The sequence below is a fragment of the Petaurus breviceps genome, unplaced genomic scaffold (genome assembly GCF_028583685.1).
Source record: "Petaurus breviceps papuanus isolate PSGF00001 unplaced genomic scaffold, PetGlider_PUasm1.0 214, whole genome shotgun sequence".
In the NCBI taxonomy this organism is placed as follows: domain Eukaryota; kingdom Metazoa; phylum Chordata; class Mammalia; order Diprotodontia; family Petauridae; genus Petaurus; species Petaurus breviceps.
Genome location: NW_027185863.1, coordinates 8,011,375 through 8,029,232, shown reverse-complemented (window position 1 = coordinate 8,029,232; position 17,858 = coordinate 8,011,375). Strand labels below are relative to the sequence as shown.

Here is a 17,858-nt window from a genome sequence, read left to right as displayed (position 1 = left end):
TATCTATCTATCTATCTATCTATCTATCTATCTATCTATCTATCTATCTATCTATCTATCTAAATTTCAGAATCAAGATGTAGAGGAAGGGGCTGTTTCAGCCCATTTGACTTCAAAAGTGCTTATAAATAGAAATGTGTGCAGTATGGCAACATTTGCAGATCAAGTGGCTATGCCATTTCCCACCCAAAATCTTGTCAAACCACATGGAAAGCTACTTAGAAAAATACAATACAAGGCATATCCCTATACCACAAACCAACATAAGAACCTGTAATGTTAATGGAATACGAAGGTCTTCCCTGTCCATTCAGAGGCCTATGTGACCACCTGTGTCCTTTTTACCCTTGTAACAGGAGCCGTGTTCCCAGGTATTTCAATCACAGCTGTGATACATCCTGAGTCACATAGAGCCCATTGGGGGAGGAATTTGCCTAAGGAGGAGCTTGCTTAGGGGAGGCTTGCTTGCAGGAAGGCTTTTACACCTTTTGGTACTAAGCTAATTAGGCACTGAGTCAGGAGGGTTGTGGTGGCCATCAGGCTCTGAGCCTATTAGTTGAAAACTATATATACTGGGAGGTTCGTATTTTACTTTGGGGATCACTTATGAGAAGGACCTTTTGATGCCCCGGATGGGACTCTGAGAAGCCATGTTAAGAGTCCTCACCCCCACTACTCAGATGTGGGTGCTCTACCACTCTGGTGGTATAGGTGGATGGTTGTATTATTCTGTTCAGACAGTTGGAGCCCTGTCTTGTTGGATTCTTTCTTAGATACTCACTTCTTTCTACTTATTTGTCTGTTAATTAAAGTAAGATCATTAACCCCTTTGAAGCTGTCTTTCCTTTAGAAAAGCAGATCAAAGAACCTGTGCTAGCAGCCCACCCTGGGTGCTAGTGTGGTTGGTAATACAGAATCCAAAAGCCCTTCCAATACAATATATGAGGAAGGTACTAAGGAAATGGATAGAGACTGAAATTGAGGGCAAAGACAGAAAAACAGCTAGGTGCTTCTATAGAACAACTCTGAGTTGAACTCATCAGCTGCTCCTAAAGACAAAGGGAACTCTGGCTGAACTTGTATGTGCAGCATCAGGCCCTCCTGTCACACTGAGGAAGCCCTTATAGACAGGGAGGAAAAGAAAACTCACCACAGTCTAGCGCGTGGTATAGTGACAAGATCTTGTGAATGGATTCATGTGATGTTAGGTGAGAAGCTGTATTTAAAAAAAAAATAAAAAAGGTTTCCCCTAATGTCTCTTGCAGAGAGAATAACTATTTGAAACTGAATTCCCTCTGAATTACAGAATTGAGAATGACTTAGGGATCATCGAGTCTCACCCAGACCTTCATAGAATGTTCTCTACAACATTCTAGATTAGTAAGCGGAGTGGAGAAACTACCACAGAAATGCTGACTTAAACTTTCAGTCCTTGCTATGGTCTGGGAAATGAAAATGACCTAAAATAATCGTGAATCGAAGGATAGCTCAGTTAGAGGAGGGAAAGTCACAAAAGGCTTCTTCTAATTGTGCAATTGGAGAAATATCCACTGAGAAGATGTGACATTTATGAAGTGATCACAGTATATCTGTGGAGAACCCAGACTTCCCAACTTCTGGGGCAGACAAGTGAAAGTTAACTGTACTTTTGAATCAGCAGTTAGGTCCCTGAGGTGTGGCAGAATCCAGAAGGGACTGAGAAACCAGAGAAGCAGAACTCCAAACTCCTGTTTGGAGAAGAGGGAAGTGAACCCTGAGGAAACTTAAATTCATCACGTCTGCCTCTTAAGGATTCTACCAGTATTGCTTCAAAGACTTAAAGTATGACCAGTACTGGATCAATGGTGCAATATGTTGGGTATGGAGTCAGGAAGACTAGAGTTCAAATCCCGCCTCATATACTTACTACGTTTGTGATCCTAGGCAAGTCATTTAACCTCTGCCTGACTCAGTTTACTTATCTGTAAAATGGGGATAATGATAGCACCTACCTCACAGGGTTGTTATGAGGCCCCAATGAGATAACATACACAAAATGTTTTGCAAAACCTTTAGGCATTATATAAATGCTACGTCAAAAAAATGACTGATACCTTAATGCTAAAAAGGAAAGATAAGAAGTATGTATGAGGGAATGGGGTGGAGGCATTAGTGGGACAAAGGGGTAAGTAGAGAGATGCATATGCCTCAGGACACCTCTAACTGACTCTGACGGTGGGGATATCACTGAAACAGAATAAGGGCTTATATTTGAGAGACAATGTGGGTAATATAATATTCCCTCATTTGATTACAAGATAAAAAAGAGAACCATTGGACCAGGATGAACTAAATCTATAGATGAACAAACATATAACTTTTCTTTTCTAAACACAGCTTGGACTGTAGTTATTTATAGAACGTGGACACAACTTCCAACTATTTCCCATTCAGCAACACTTAACCAATTTATGCACTAGGAAACTGGAGATTTGGGACACATTCCCATGGAACAGACAGGAAATTATATGAGAGGTCATCTCAGTAACTGCCAATCTGCTAATCACTTTCATAAACCTCAGATTCTCCCAGGGAGCCCTCAAATCCAGAGAACTGGGTAAGATTTACAGGCAGCACAGGAAATATTCCCTTTGAGCTCAGCAACAAGAGATTCAGATCTGTTTGAAGAATCAGTGGAAAGTAGTGCCTCTGCATTTAAAAAAATAGTCAAGACCGTCCTCTCTGACCTGGAGAAGTATGGCAACATCGGTGAGAACCTTGGAAAAAAGGGCACAAATCCAATGGAGTCAAGTGAGTTTCACTGGAGAGTATGCTAAACATCCAACCTGAACATCCTGTCCTCATTCCCCACATGTCAGAAGATGATTTGTAGCCAGAGCTGTTCCAAATTCAGTCTAGGCTGGCAGAGGACATCCCTAGGATTACCAAGGAGCCTTGGACCAAACCCATGTGCAGCAGTTATCAGACTTTATGTTATTCCAAAATAACCTGCTTCTCTCTTAGGAAAGGGAATATCAAGGTGAAATTGCCCCTATTTCTAGTTAAACAAACAATATTGGCAGAAAAAGAAGCCCTGCTCAGAGGTATGACCTTACCTCCACGTAGAGGAGAGGGAAAATTCCAATCTTATCTCCCAGCATTCCTTCTGCCCAGTTATCATCGACTCTCCTGATTACAGTCAAGATTTCATCCTAGGACACACAGGATCCAAACAGGTATATGCATTCATAGGGAGACACAGACAGACACACACACACAAGAAAAAAAGGGATGGGTTAATTTTACTCAATATAAAATCAGGCTTTGTATTATCATTCAGTAATTATACATTCAGTTATATGAAAGATGGAAGAAAAAACCCCTCAACAACTTAAGTTTTATATGCCCCATCTGAGTGCTGACCAATTCTTTCCTTCATGTGTTCATTGTTCTGTGGTTTTTTCAAACAGGAAAGCATATATCAGTTTGTATCTTGGTGATGGCAACTCAGTATTTAAAATCAGGCCCTTGTTTATATTCAATGAATTGAAAACTTTTTTTTTTTTTACCACTCTGAAAAAAGTAATCAGCTAAACATAAAGCATTTTAAGTTTCTAGTTACAAACAAAGAAGAAAACAATCTGGTTCAACACCCTTTGTTGAGAGTCACTGGTACAAAATGCATTGAATAACCCTAGAGTTCTTAGTTTAGAGAAAGGAACAAAACCAAGTTCGAAATGAACAAAGTGAAAACAGATGGGGAGAAAAATTAAGAGGCATGAGACAAAGGGGAAAGATGAGCCCACGAGCCTTTCACGGAAGGCTGGAAAACAGAGTCAAAGAGAAGAGGATGAACAGGACTGCCACCTATGTCACATACTCAAGATTTCATTTTGAACAGAAGAGAGAGGGCTTTCATGGCAGCAGAGGCTCGGTCATGTGAAGGGGCAGACGTGAAGCAGGTGTTAAATGAGTGGAGAGGAAAAAAGGAGTTGAAGAAGACAGAAAGATAAAGAGAATACAAAAAGCAAAAGAATGTAGAGAAATGGAATAGGAACCAATGTAAGGAGAAACAGATACATGAAGCCTTTCCCAGTTTTCTAGATGCTACTGCCCTCCCCTAACTACTTTGCATTTATTTTGCATGTATTTATTCTATATACTTGCATCCCTCAAACCTAATAGTCTTTGACATATCCTTCCTCCCTCCCTCCTTCCTCCTTTCTTTCCTTCCTTCCTTCCTTCCCTCTTTCTTTCTATTCCTTCCTTCCTTCCTTCCTTCCTTCCTCCTTCCTTCCTTCCTTCCTTCCTTCCTTCCTTCCTTCCTTCCTTCCTTTCCTTCCTTCCTTCCTTCTTTCTTTCTTTCTTTCTTTCTTTCTTTCTTTCTTTCTTTCTTTCTTTCTTTCTTTCTTTCTTTCTTTCTTTCTTTCTTTCTTTCTTTCTTTCTTCTTTCCTTCCTTCCCTCCTTCCTTCCCCTCTCCCTTTTTTCTTTCTTTTTCTTTCTTTTTTGCATCCTTTGCACCTAACAAAGTGCTTGGCATATAGTAGGTGCCTAAAAATGTTTGTTGATGGGTTAACATACCCAGGAGCCAGATTTATACAACAGTGGCCAAGTAGGCAGTTTATCTTTGTCATCCCTCCTTTCCTTAAGGACCACTTCTTAACTACCCATCACCCGCATTATGTCTCCTAAACCAGGCTCACACATAAAGGTCATGTAATAAGCTTTCTCTCTTCTCAAAACTTAGCCCTCCTATAGGCCACTCTCATATTAGTTGCTAGATACAGCATTAACCACTGAAAAACTAAAAAGAATTAAGGTATCAGTGGCTGATGAACCTTCCAGAATAATGCCTGCATTTCAATAGAACTCAATTTTCAATTTTCTAATATCTATGCCAATGGGAAAATAGAATTATCTAAATGCTTTAACTATGATTATCTAAATACTTTAACTCCGAGGAGTGAGCAAAACAAGGATTTCAGGCATTCCTGTGGCAGGGCCATTGGGAGATAAATTATTTGGCAGGAGGCCCTTTCAAACACCTCCCCCCCAGAAGAGCACATCAACAGCTGTCTGCACAGAAGGCCAGAACTACACACCATTAGTCAGAAATATCTGCAGCAGAGGACAAGTGTAATGTCAGAGGGGCTGTCTCAACTGGAGTTGATCTCCAGGGTTCCAAACTCTTGGGCAGCCATCCAGGGCCTGGCAAAACAATCAGAGGTGCAAGAGGAGCTGCTCGAACACCTTGACATGCCTGTCAGGAAAGGGAAGACAAGCAAATGCATGCCTATGGATGGATGTGGGAATGACGGAGATCAGAATATGGTTTATCATTCTGAAATCCTCTTGTTTCTGCTTTACCTCTCCTGTGGGGCAGGTGGGAGTCAGCAGAGAAGGAAGGATCATAATATCCCTCTATTCTTCCATCTCAACTCTCCCTGCTTGAAAATAAACACACTGAAATGAGATCTTGATTTTAGTATGCTTTACCCCCTTTAATGGATGTTACAGACCTAGAATGGTGCATAGCAGAGCTATATAAAGAAGGCATCTTTTATCTCTCTATATTCTGTTAGCTCTGTAGTCAAAGAGTAATGTTTGTCAATTGGCATTTTCTTGCAAGATTAATGCTAATGATTTAATTTTTTCCTTCGAGTGGGGGCAGGGAAGAGGAGGAAAGTAAGGACAGAAAGAAAGAAAGATAGAGACTGTTTCTGTCCCTTTCTCTGGGATAGAGAGACAGGAAGGGCAGAAATATAGGACTGAGGGGAAGAAAAGGGAAAGAGGGGATGGAATGAAAGAAGGGACAGATCTCAAGAGGGAATGGGGAAAAGGGATGAGAGAAATGAAAAGGAGGCAAAGGGATAGAGGAAACAGAGAGAGAGAGAAAAAGAACAGAGAGGGAGGGGCTGGCACATATTGAGCCACAGAAAAAGAGGAAAGAACATGGTCCCCATCACTAGGAATGGTTTTGTTGTTGGTAAACATCAGAAGAGAAACAGGAAGACTGGCCTCAGTTACAGATGATCACTGAAGCAGTGAATTCTTTTTATTCATTTACCCCACTGACTCCATAACACAAAAACATTGAAAACCTTTGGTAACCATCGCCTTTTGGTCTTGATTACAACCAGAGGGAGGCACAGAGGTCATAGTAAGAATGCTAAAAAAGGCAGACATTATTTAATCTTTAAGACTCTTTTATAGATTGGACTTTAGCAACAGCAGGCCATTACAGAAAGAAAATTTATGTTGGATATAAGGAGAAAACTAAAAAGAAAAAGAACTTAACTGCCTTATAGGATGAAAGTCTATGGTTTCCCTTAGCTTTGAATCTGTTTTGTGAACTAAGACTGAATTGTGGCTTTTTTTCCCTTTAGAAGAGAGAGAAGACTAGAGGATTCTCCATTTCATATAAACAAACTTACTCTTATACATGATTAATATGGGAGGTAGGTCTTGAGGAATGTGCCACAAAGTTCTGGACCATTCCACGCCTTTTCAACAAATTGGGCAAAGAAATATATCATTAAAATTAAAGCTTATTAAACTTGTAGAAAGCACAAAGTTAGGAGAAATAGCTAATGCACTGATAGAATTAGGTTTTTAAAAGATATTGATTCATCGGAATGATGGACTGCGCCTAACAACATAAAATTGAAAAAGAAGAGATATAAAGTCTTACACTTTGGTTCAAAGAATCAATTGTATAAATACAGTGCTGGAAGACTTGGGAGCCGCTCATATGCAAAAGAACTGGGATTTGTCACTGACTACATATTCAATATGAGCAAACATTTTGATGTAGTTTATTTTTAAAAAACAATGCATTATTACATGGCATTAATTATCTGTTAGTATACATTATTCAAACCAAGAGAAATTAATATTTTCACTGAATGTTTCACTGGTCACACTACATCTATTGCATTGTATTTCTTTTTGAGTACTACATTTTAAGAGAGTAATTTACTATTTTGCATAACATATCTTAAGGAAATAGGGAAGTTAATTTACAGAAGGGGATGAATTAGGGATGGAAGACACAATACATAGGACAATGACTAATCTTATAGGTGTTTAATAAATGTTGATGCAAAATCAACATCCCTCAATGAGTCAGTCAATAAACATTTATTAAGTGCCCACTATATGCCAGGAATACAAAGGAAAAGCCAAAGACTGCTCTCAAGGGACTCACAGTCTAATGGGACAGATAATAAATAAAGAACCAAGTGTGAGTAAACTATATATAAGTTGGAAATCATCAATTGAGCATTTGTAATTTTATGATTCTATTCATTGATTTTATTTCTATCCTGCAAAACTACACAAAATAAATCATTCTTATTTGTGACAGTATGACAAATATGTCATGTTAATTCAATTTCATTGTCATGGCGTGGTTACTAGAATGTCAGGTTTGGAGACGGGAAGGCAGAAGTTTGCATCCTGTCTGAAACATTTAAAGCTCTGTTATGCTGCACACATGATTTATCCTTTGTCATTCTCAGTTTCTTTATCTATGAAATGGTGATGAAAATAGCACCTGGCTCACAGGGTTATTCCAAGAAGCAAATGAGATAGTTAATGTAAACCACTTTGAAAACCTTAAAACTGTACTAAATGTATGTTGTTGTTCAGTCATGTTTGACTCTTCATGACTCAATTTGGGGAAACTGAGGTAAACAAGGTACAATGACTTGCCCAGGGTGACAAAGCTAGTAAGTGTCTGAGGCTAGATTTGAACTCATAAAAATGAGTCTTTCTGAATCCAGGACTGATACACTATCCACTGTGCCACCTAGTTGCCCTAACTAAATATATAAATGTTAGCTACTATTATTTTTTGTAGTACTAATATTGCTTACTTTCCTCCAACTCTGACCATTAGCTCCTTGAGGTCAAAGAAGGTTTCATTTTTTTTTCTTTCTCATTCCAGCACTCAGATTACTGTTTTGTAATAGTCACATGATGGGCACTTAATAAATGTATCATAGGAACACAAATTCAAAGCTAGAAGAGCTTGCTTTATCCATCCTTCCTTCCTTCCTTCCTTCCTTCCTTCCTTCCTTCCTTCCTTCCTTCCTTCCTTCCTTCCTTCCTTCCTTCCTTCCTTCCTTCTTTCCTTCCTTCCTTCCTTCCTTCCTTCCTTCCTTCCTTCCTTCCTTCCTTCCTTCCTTCCTTCCTTCCTTCCTTCCTTCCTTCCTTTCTTTCTTTTCTTTCTAGAAAAGCTAGAAGCCTTCTAATATAACCCTTGCCCCATCATTTTAAAGATGAGGGATGGATAGACATTTTCCAACTAGCAGGTCCAACTTAGTGGTCCAGACTGAGGCCAAGGAACAAAACCTAACCCAGTGATACATAAAATGATTCTTAAAGAATTCACTAGTGAACAAGTATTTATCAAGTAATTTATATGTACCAGACACTAAGCTAAGTGCTGAAGGCACAAAGAAAGGCAAAATAAACTCTCCTTAACTTTAGGGAGCTTACAGTTGAATGGGAGCTCACATGATAAATAGCTATGCACATATACCATAGATATTAATTGGATAGCAGATGATCTCAGAGAGTAGTCAGTAGGAGGAGGCAAATTGAGGACAGTACCATGTTTGCAAGCTTGGGTGAGTAGTATGATAGCAGTACCTTTGAAAGTATTAAGAAACTTGGGGGGGGGGGGCGGCGGTGAATACAGCACTGGCCCTGGAGTCAAGATTTATTGTTGTTGAATTGTTTCAGTTATTTCTGATTCTCTTGGCATAGATACTGACATGGTTTGCTATTTACTTCTCTAGCTCATTTTACAGATGAAGAAAGTTAGGCAAACAGAGTTAAGTGACTTCCCTAGGGTCATAAAGCTTATAAGTTTCTGAAGCCAGATTTGAACTCAAGTCCTCCAGACTCCAAGGCCGGTGCTTTATCCACTATGCCACCTAGCTTAGTAGAGATGATAATTAAACTATGGAAGCTGAAGAAATCTCCAAGTTAAATATTATAGAAGGAGAAGAAGAGAGGGCTTAGGACACAGCTTCGTGGGATACCCGTGATTCGTGAGCATGAACTGGATGAAAATCAGCAAAGGATACTGAGAAAGGACCATCACCCAGATAGGAGAATCAGATGAAAACAGCATTACAGAAACCTAGGGAGGAGATATTGTCCACTAATAAGCTGTGTTGCAGGTCTCAGAAGGGTCAAAAAAGATGAGGATTTTGAAAAGGTTATTAGACTTGGCAATTAAAAGATCATTGATTACTCTGAAGAGGACAGTTTAAGATGAACTGACGAGGTTAGAAGTCAGACTACAATCAAAACTACTTGGTACTGGCTGAGGAATAGAGGAGTGGATCAATGGAATAGATTAGGCACATGAGATTCAGAAGTCAACGACTATAGTAATCTATTGTTTGATAAACAATAGATTATACAAATATACAATAAACAAATTATAAATATAATTTATAAATATAAATTATAAATAAAACAAATTATACAATAAACAAAACCCAGACCCTGGTTTTTGGGATAAGAACTCACTATTTGACAAAAACTGCTGGGAAAACTGGAATATAGTATGGCAGAAACTGGGCATCGACCATTATCTAACACCACATACCAAAATCAAGTCTACATGGGTGCATGATCTAGTTATAAAGGTTGATACTATAAGCAGCTTTGTAAAACAAGGAGTAGTTTACCTGTCAGATTTGTGGAGAGGGAAAGACTTTATGACTAAACAAGAATTAGAGAACATTATAAAATGTAAAATGGATAATTTTGACTACATGAAACTGAAAAGCTTCTGTACAAACAAAGCTAATCTTAACCAAGATTAAGGGGGAGGTGGGAAATTGGGAAAGAATCTTTACAACCTATGTCTCTGACAAAGGACTCATTTCTAAAATATACAGAGAACTGAGTCAAATTTGTAAGACTACAAGTCATTCCCCAATTGATAAATGGTCAAAGGATATGAACAGGCAATTTTCAGAGAAATTAAAGATATCTATAAGCACATGAAAAAATGCTCTAAATCACTACTGATTAGAGAAATGCAAATCAAAACAACTCTGAGGTACCACATCTCACCAGTCAGATTGACTAAGATGACAAAACAGGAAAACGACAAATGCTGGAGAGGATGTGGGCAAATTGGAACAATAATGCATTGCTGGTGGAGTTGTGAACTGATCCAGCCTTTCTGGAGAGCAATCTGGAATTATGCCCAAAGGGCTATAAATACTTTCATATCCTTTGACCCAGCAATACCACTCCTAGGGTTATATCCCAAAGAGATCATAGAAGTGGGAGGAAGACCCATATGTACAAAAATGTTTATAGCAGCTCTTTTTGTGGTGGCAAAGAATTGGAAATTAAGGGGGTGCCCATCAATTGGGGAATAGCTGAACAAGTTGTGGTATATGCATGTTATGGAATACTACTGTGCTATAAGAAATGAGGAGCAGACGGTCTTCATATTTACCTGGAGAGGCTTATATCTGCTCCTCATATTTACCTGGAGAGGCTTATACAAACTGATGCTGAGTGAGAAGAGTAGAACCATGAGAAATTTGTACACAATTACAGACACAACGTATGTGTGGTGACCAACTTTGACAGACTGGACTCTTCTCAGCAGTGCAGTGATATAAGACAATCCCAAAAAACTCATGATGGAGAGAAATATGTGCATACAGAGAAAGAACTAGAAGGAATTGAGTTTATATCCAGGTGGAAGCAAAATACCTGATCTTTTTTCCTTCTCTTGTTCGGTTTTATGTCTTCTTTACCATTTTTCATTCCATCTGATACAATCCATCTTTATAACCTGACTAATGTATAATGTGAAAGTAAAAAAAAAAAGTCAGACTACAGAGGCTTTAGAAGACAGAGAAAACAAAGAATTTGGAGGCCCCTAGTAAAGAGACTTTCTTAAGGAATTCAGCTGAGAAAGGGAAGAGATACTTAGTATCTTAGTCACACAGATACTTTAGAATAATAGATACTGAGAATGATCAGGTTAAGTGAGGATTTAAAGGATAGGGAGAGGGAGAAAGTAAATAAGCATCTATGGTGGCTACTATACACAGTGCCTACTCTGTGCCAGGCACTGTTCTAAGACAGATATCTCACTTGATCTTTACAACAACTCGGGGAGGTAAGTGCTATTATGATCCTGATTTCACAGGTGATGAAAGTGAGACTGACAGATTAAATGACTTGTCCAAGGTCACACAGCTAGTAATTTTCTGAGGCTACATTTGAACTCAGCTCTTCCTGACTCTGGGACCAGCACTTAATCACTGAGCTACCTAGCTGCCATAATGATATCCATAAACAGCAGGGAGAGAGTCAATGAACAGGGGGAGACTGAAGGTAAGAGAAAGAATAGGGATAATAGCATGGGCAATCTGTTGGGTGAGGTTTGAAAAGAAGGGATCTAGGAGCCAGTAAAGAAGTTGGCTTTGGGGAAGAGAAGGAACATATTTTTATCAGAAATAGAACTGAAGGAAGAGATAGTTGGGAAAGATCTTTCAGTGATGTGAGAATAGGAAAAGGAGGAGAAGGTAGAGATTTCAGAGAAGGTCCTCATTGAAATTTGATGCAAGGTCCTCAAATAGATGGTACAATGGAGAGTGCTGGGCTGGGAGTCAGGAAGAATCATCTTTCTGAGTTCCAATCCAGCCTCACATACTTAATAACTGAGTGACTCTGGCCAAGTCACTTCACCCTGTTTGCCTCAGTTTCCTCATCTATAAAACGAGCTGGAGGAGGAAATGGCAAACCACTCCAGTATCTTTGCCAAGAGAATCCCAAATGGGGTCACGAAGAGTCAGGCAAGATTTAAAAGACTGAACCAAGACAACCTCAACTGGGAGGGTGAAGGGAGAGGGCATATATGGGAGACTTGAAGAGGAATGAAAAGGTTTGTAATTTTTCTTATGTGAATCGGAACAATTGAATCAATTAAGAAGGTGCAAAAGGATTATCTTGCTCTGGTTAAGGCCCAGAGGAGATTATGTGATGTGGACCCAATCAGCACATTGAATGCTGTTCTCTGACTCCACTGGAAAAGGAGTTCTTTAGCTCCAGTGGAAACAGAAACGGAAAGGTAGATGGCGGAAGAAACCCAGGGTTATGGTGTGGCAAGAAATAACTGCAATAGGATGAGAGACATTCAAATGTTAAAGATAACAATGGGTTGAGGCAGGGGAAGAAAGGGTATAGTCAGTATGTGGGATGCTGTTTGTCTTCTGTTCTCAAAGAGTACCATGTTATCAGGGAGGTGATGCCATGACATGCAAGTGAATTGGATTTAAGTGAGGCAGTGCGGTACAAAGTTACCAGCCTCACTTTCTCCTCTGTTGTCATCTGGGTCCAGTGACCAGATATGGATCAGAACAACTGGATGTGGCCCAGGATGCAATGGGGGAGACCTTGGCCTTTCCAGGCTAAGATCTTTAACAGGTCTCATTTTGACTAAGGCAGCGCCCATTCAGCGATTAAGGCTTAATAAAAAAAGAGACAAAGAATGGCTCTGAAAAAAAAAATAGCTCTAGGGGCATCTAGGTGGCTCAGTGAATAAAGCACCAGCCCTGGAGTCAGGAGGACCTCAATTCAAATCTGGCCTTAGACAAGTACTAGCTGTGTGACTTTGGGCAAGTCACTTAACCCCAATTGCCCTCCAAAAAAAAAAAAAAGATCTGGGAGGGGAAGACCCTCCAGGTTTCTAGCCAAGATAGAAACAAATGTTATTTGCATGCATTCTGAGCCAATCAGGGACTAACCAGTGACCAAGTAGGGCTTGATCTGGGACCAGAGTGATTTGGAGTTAAGGCTGGTCTTTAAGAGAAAAAAAATGTAAATTTTAATATGGGTAATAGCCTAGGAAAGAACTGTGGGGTAGAAAGAACAGAAGTCAGAGTGAGGATGAAGGTTAGCAGCAGTAAGGAACTGCTAAAGACAGAATGATAAAAGATTATGCTCACAGAAAGGAATTTGGAGATAATGAAAATGGAAGTAGAACACTTGTGGGTAATGGCAAAATCAAGAGTATGACCATCTCTGTATGTAACTGAGGTAGATTGGAGAAATAAATAATGGCAACTGGGCAGATGGAAGAACTGAGAATTTAGGGTACCTGAGTGAGCATCGACATATAGGCTGAAGTTTCCCTCTATCCCCAACTAGGCATGTGACCAGAGGTGATTCCCTTGACCTGAATCTCAGTTTCCTCATCTGTAAAAGGAATATAATGCTTGCACAATATATTTCACATGATGGGAGTGAGGGTGTAGCTCAACAGAAACCAATTCTCCTGACTCAAGGTCTAGTTCCCTATCCCCTATTAAAGGGTCTCTCAGGAGACAGCAAGAATCTACTATCCTGGAGTAAATATAAAATTCATTTTTCTTCTCTTGTCCCTAAATCTGGGATAGCCATTTGATGGCTCAGGAGCTGACTGTAAAAGCATCAAACACTATGTGCCTAACTTATTATCTGTGACTCTTTAAACAGTCTCTATTTTCCCAGCCCCCAGGAAGCTTTTATTTCTTCATTGCCTAAAGCCATGAGTCCCCCTCAGTTCCACCAAGGACCTAGTCAGGATTCCTGAACACCAGAAACAAACAATCCCCTGACTTAGACAAGTTGCTGCACTATCTTGGATCTGAGTATCAGGTAACTCTAATAGAAAGAAAACATGTCAGCTGAATTATGGCCATTTGGGGGGGGGTTAAATGACTTGGCCAGGGTCACACAGCTAATAAGTGTCAAGTGTCTAAGGTCAGATTTAAACTCAGGTCCTCCTGATTTCAGGGCCAGTGCTCTATACACTGTGTAACCTAGCTGCGCCTAGATTAGGGCAATTCTAATAAACTCTAATTCTCATAGACATCTTAGAAAGAGCATCTCTATTACTTCCATCTATTCTGTCCTGTCCTTTCCCACTGTGTAAGCAATGGTCTTTAGTTTACTAGGTCAAATGCAGTATTAGAATTTGAGACTCTTTTAATATTATATCTTTTATATTTATTTTTCAGTAAGATGGACTTTCCTCTGAAAAGCCTTTGAAAACAAAAATCTCCACAAATGAGCTGTTCTATGAAAAGAAAACTTAGTAAACTTGAAAGTGCTGTAGAAATGATAGCTATTACCTAGTGTGGCACAGTGGCTAGAGTGTTAGGCTTGGGTTTCATATCCTACTTCTGATGCTTTCTAGGGATGTAACCTTAGGCTAATCACTTAAACTCTGTGCACCTTAGTCAACTCCCTAAGACTTGCCTAATAAATTAGGTTGGTTTTGATCTGTGTTACTAAGGGAAGCCCCTAACTGGAAGTTCCTACAATGAGCCCAAATAACAGATCTTTTGTGTGTTCATCTTTCATAAAGTTAGAGTGAGAAGTGAAATCAAGTCAACAAGCATTTATTAGACACTTACTATGTGCCAGGCACTGTACTAGTAGTCACTTAGCCCAATCTCCTCATTTTACAGATGGAGAAACTGAGACACAGAGAGGTTAAATTACCATCCAGGATTACATAGTTAGCAAGTATTTGAGGCAGGATTTGAATGCACATCTTTCTGCTCTTTGTTATTGTTAGGAGTGGTATTACTTCCTACCTGTCTCTTCTCCCCTACACACCAGTCTCAGATCAGCCAGTAAGTCCCGGAAAGTAATGTCTTGACAAACAAGCAAAGATGAGTATCAGAACTGTACCACTGAATAAGCCCGCTTTTGCTGCTCAGCATGTATTTTTTATTCTGTCAGTCCCCAAGGTTCCTGTGTTGTGTTGTCGGTTTTTACTTTAACGTCCATTGTGTATCCAGGTTTCTGTCTTCCATTTCTTCTGGGGGACATTCCAGGCAACCAGTCATGGTGCCATTGGAGCCAGGATTCCAGAGCCTCTGCTGTGGAATGGTGCTCGCCTCTCTCTCTCCAAGCCCCCCTTGCCAGCTGGCAGCCTGCAGCGTCCAGATGGGGAGGGTGAAACCCTCTGTGCTTCCTCAACCACCACTCTGTCCTCTGCAGTATCCAGCACAGGATGCCGTGACTACTGAGCTAAGTCTGCTTCGTATTGGTGGCTTAATAGCACTTAATGACTCCATTAAATACCTTGCCATGAATGGTGGGGGGTGATCAGAGGAACAATTTTATGTTATTTTCTCAACAAAAGGCAGGAGTGGGACTTTGGAGGGAGAATTTTCTTTCTTTCTTTGTTTTTTTTTTTTTGCCTTTTCAGAGGCAAAGTACTTTTAAACGACCTGCCTTTGACTTGTGTTTCAACAGTGAGGCATCTATGATGGGAGTGCAGGTCATGTAGCAATATGGGAGTGTGGAGGAGGCTTTCAGGCAGTAACTATCCGAGGCATTCAGCCGACTTTAAGCAAGAGAGGGCATGAGTTGGGAGGGGTGGGTGTGAAACTCCCATATGTGCAGATGGCTTCTGAAGTCATCATTTTTAGTGTCTGATTCATTTATGTTTCCTGGAAATCAACTGACTGAATGTGAAAGAACAGAGTACAGAATTTAGAAGTGGCACTTGGGCTTGTCTGTGGATTTTTTAGTATTCATGACCACTTCAGGACCTCTGATAGGTATTTTATATGTGATATTACCATTCTGATCATTAAAGACAGTACAATATTAGACACCTACAGTTTGGTTTACCCAGAACATTGAACAACTGATAATGCATTAGGAATTCCCTTAAGTTTCTAGTCACTGGGATAATTCATTTGTGCTCTAAGATACTCAGTATGGGAGTGACCGACATATAATAGTAATGAGAATTTGAAGATCTTACCTGCTCCTTAATAAGCCTAAAGGAATTTGAAGTGAAGACCTTCCCTGCTTCGAATATCTTCCCTGCCCCCTAATAGGCTGAATGTAATCACATGGAGCCTGTGGTGGGAGGAGCTTGCTGAAGGGTGGAGCAGAGCCCAAAGGAAGCTTGGAGTCAGAGCAGTTAGAGCTGGAGGAAGGAAAGGATGCACCCAGGGAGATAATTAGGTTTGTGAGCATTGATTTGTGGGAAGGCTAAAGGATGGTGTGACTCTCTGCTGTGTTATGGTGTATTAAATTCTATGTTGCTATGATGGATTCTGTTTCCTGGTGTCGGGATTTGGTTTTCTGGTGTCTGAATAAATGTTTTGCTTCTGTCTTCTATATGGAAAGTCTGTTTTATTTTGTGATTGAGAATTATGCTGGCATATTTACAGTCACCATCGATGCTGTTAATACTGTGTTGCTGCTACGTGACATTTATCAAGTTGTACCTTAAAATGATGTCAAGGTTCATTAAGTGGCTTTTGATGGCATCCAAATTCTTTATGTGGAAGTTTTTGTAGGCATACACCCATAAACATACCCCAAGTCCATACAGAGACAAAAATGAGTTTGTTCATTCAATCAGTAAGCATTTATGTGGCACATACTATGTTCCAGGCACTGTGCTATACCTTGGGGATATGAGTAAAATAATTAAAGAATCCATATGCTTAAGGAACTTCTATTCTAATAGGGAAGACAACAAATACGCATATAAATACAAACATCACAAATATAAAGTGAAAAAAATACATATATGTAGAAATAGTTAAATACAGAGTACTATGGGAGGAAGGGCACAAGCAGTCGAAACTTTCTACAACTATTTATTGCCTTTCATCAATCAGAGGCTCACTTGTAATTGCAGATCCAATCTTGCCTCCCCTTCTGTGCGTGTGCATATATATATATATATATATAAACACATGCATGCATATACATATATGTATGTATATATGTACACACACACACATATATATGTGACTGAATTTGGTGTACAGTCAGACTTTCAAACTCTTGGCTTTGTAGAGAAAAGCTCACCTTAATGTAAGCTAAATATACCAGTCAGACTATCAAAAGAGTCTCAAATTCTAGCACTGCTGTAGATACAACTAACCTAAAGAACATGGGTGGAAAAGGAAAGCAGAGAACAGGTGGACATAATAGGGATGCTCGATCTAAGTCATTTATGAAAATAAGAAGCCACTAGAATTGCCCTAATCTAATTGACATGTTTTCATTTGATCAGAGATATCTGAAACTCTGGTCCAAGACCAAGCAGCAGCTTGTATAGGTTAGGGGCTTGTATGCCTCAGCTATTCAAGGGTGGTAATACAGTAGCCTTGACGAGGTCCTTGGTGGGATAGAGGAGGGGCTTGTGATTTTAGGCACTCAAAAACTGAAGCTTCCTGAGGGCTGAGGGTGGGAGGTGGGGAAGTAGAGGCTGTTTAAAGAGAGACAAGGTCATGAGTAGGGACATATTATTTGGTGTCTGTACAGAATCAGTTCTTGAGTCATCAATCTTGATTTAGGGACAAGAGAAGAAAAATTGATTTTGTCATTACTCTGAGATAGTATATTCTTTTTTTTTTCCTTTTTGGATGGGGGGGCAGGGCAATTGGGGTTAAGTGACTTGCCCAAGGTCACACAGTTAGTAAGTGTTAAGTGTCTGAGGTCAGATTTGAACTCAGGACCTCCTGACTCCAGGGTCAGTGCTCTATTCGCTGTACCACCTAATTGCCCCAAGCCCAAAGCTCAGATAGCATATTCTTATTGTCCCCATAGGAGATGAAGAACTAGACTCGGAGTCAGGAAGTCTGGGTTCAATTGAACTACAACTCTCTTCCTCTGCTCCCACATGCTCCCGCTTTGGGCAAGTCAATTGACTTCACTGAGTCTTAGTTACCTCATCTGTAAAATGGATATAATGTTCCGACGGCATACTTCATAGGATTGTTGTGAGGCTCAACTAAAATGACACATGCAAATTTTTCATAAATTTTAAAACACCATAGAAATATTGGCTATAATTATTGCA

The 17,858-nt window shown here is 39.8% G+C and overlaps 1 protein-coding gene across 3 annotated transcripts in view; it reads right to left on the bottom strand.

The window, feature by feature from the left end:
- Positions 1-17,858, bottom strand: part of SH3RF3 (SH3 domain containing ring finger 3) — a 615,516-nt gene that overhangs the window by 253,883 nt on the left and 343,775 nt on the right. For all 3 annotated transcript variants that reach the window (XM_069094041.1, XM_069094040.1, XM_069094042.1), the window contains one exon: positions 3,096-3,191. In XM_069094041.1, coding sequence (XP_068950142.1) covers positions 3,096-3,191 — 96 coding nt within the window. The remainder of the gene's footprint in view (positions 1-3,095; positions 3,192-17,858) is intronic.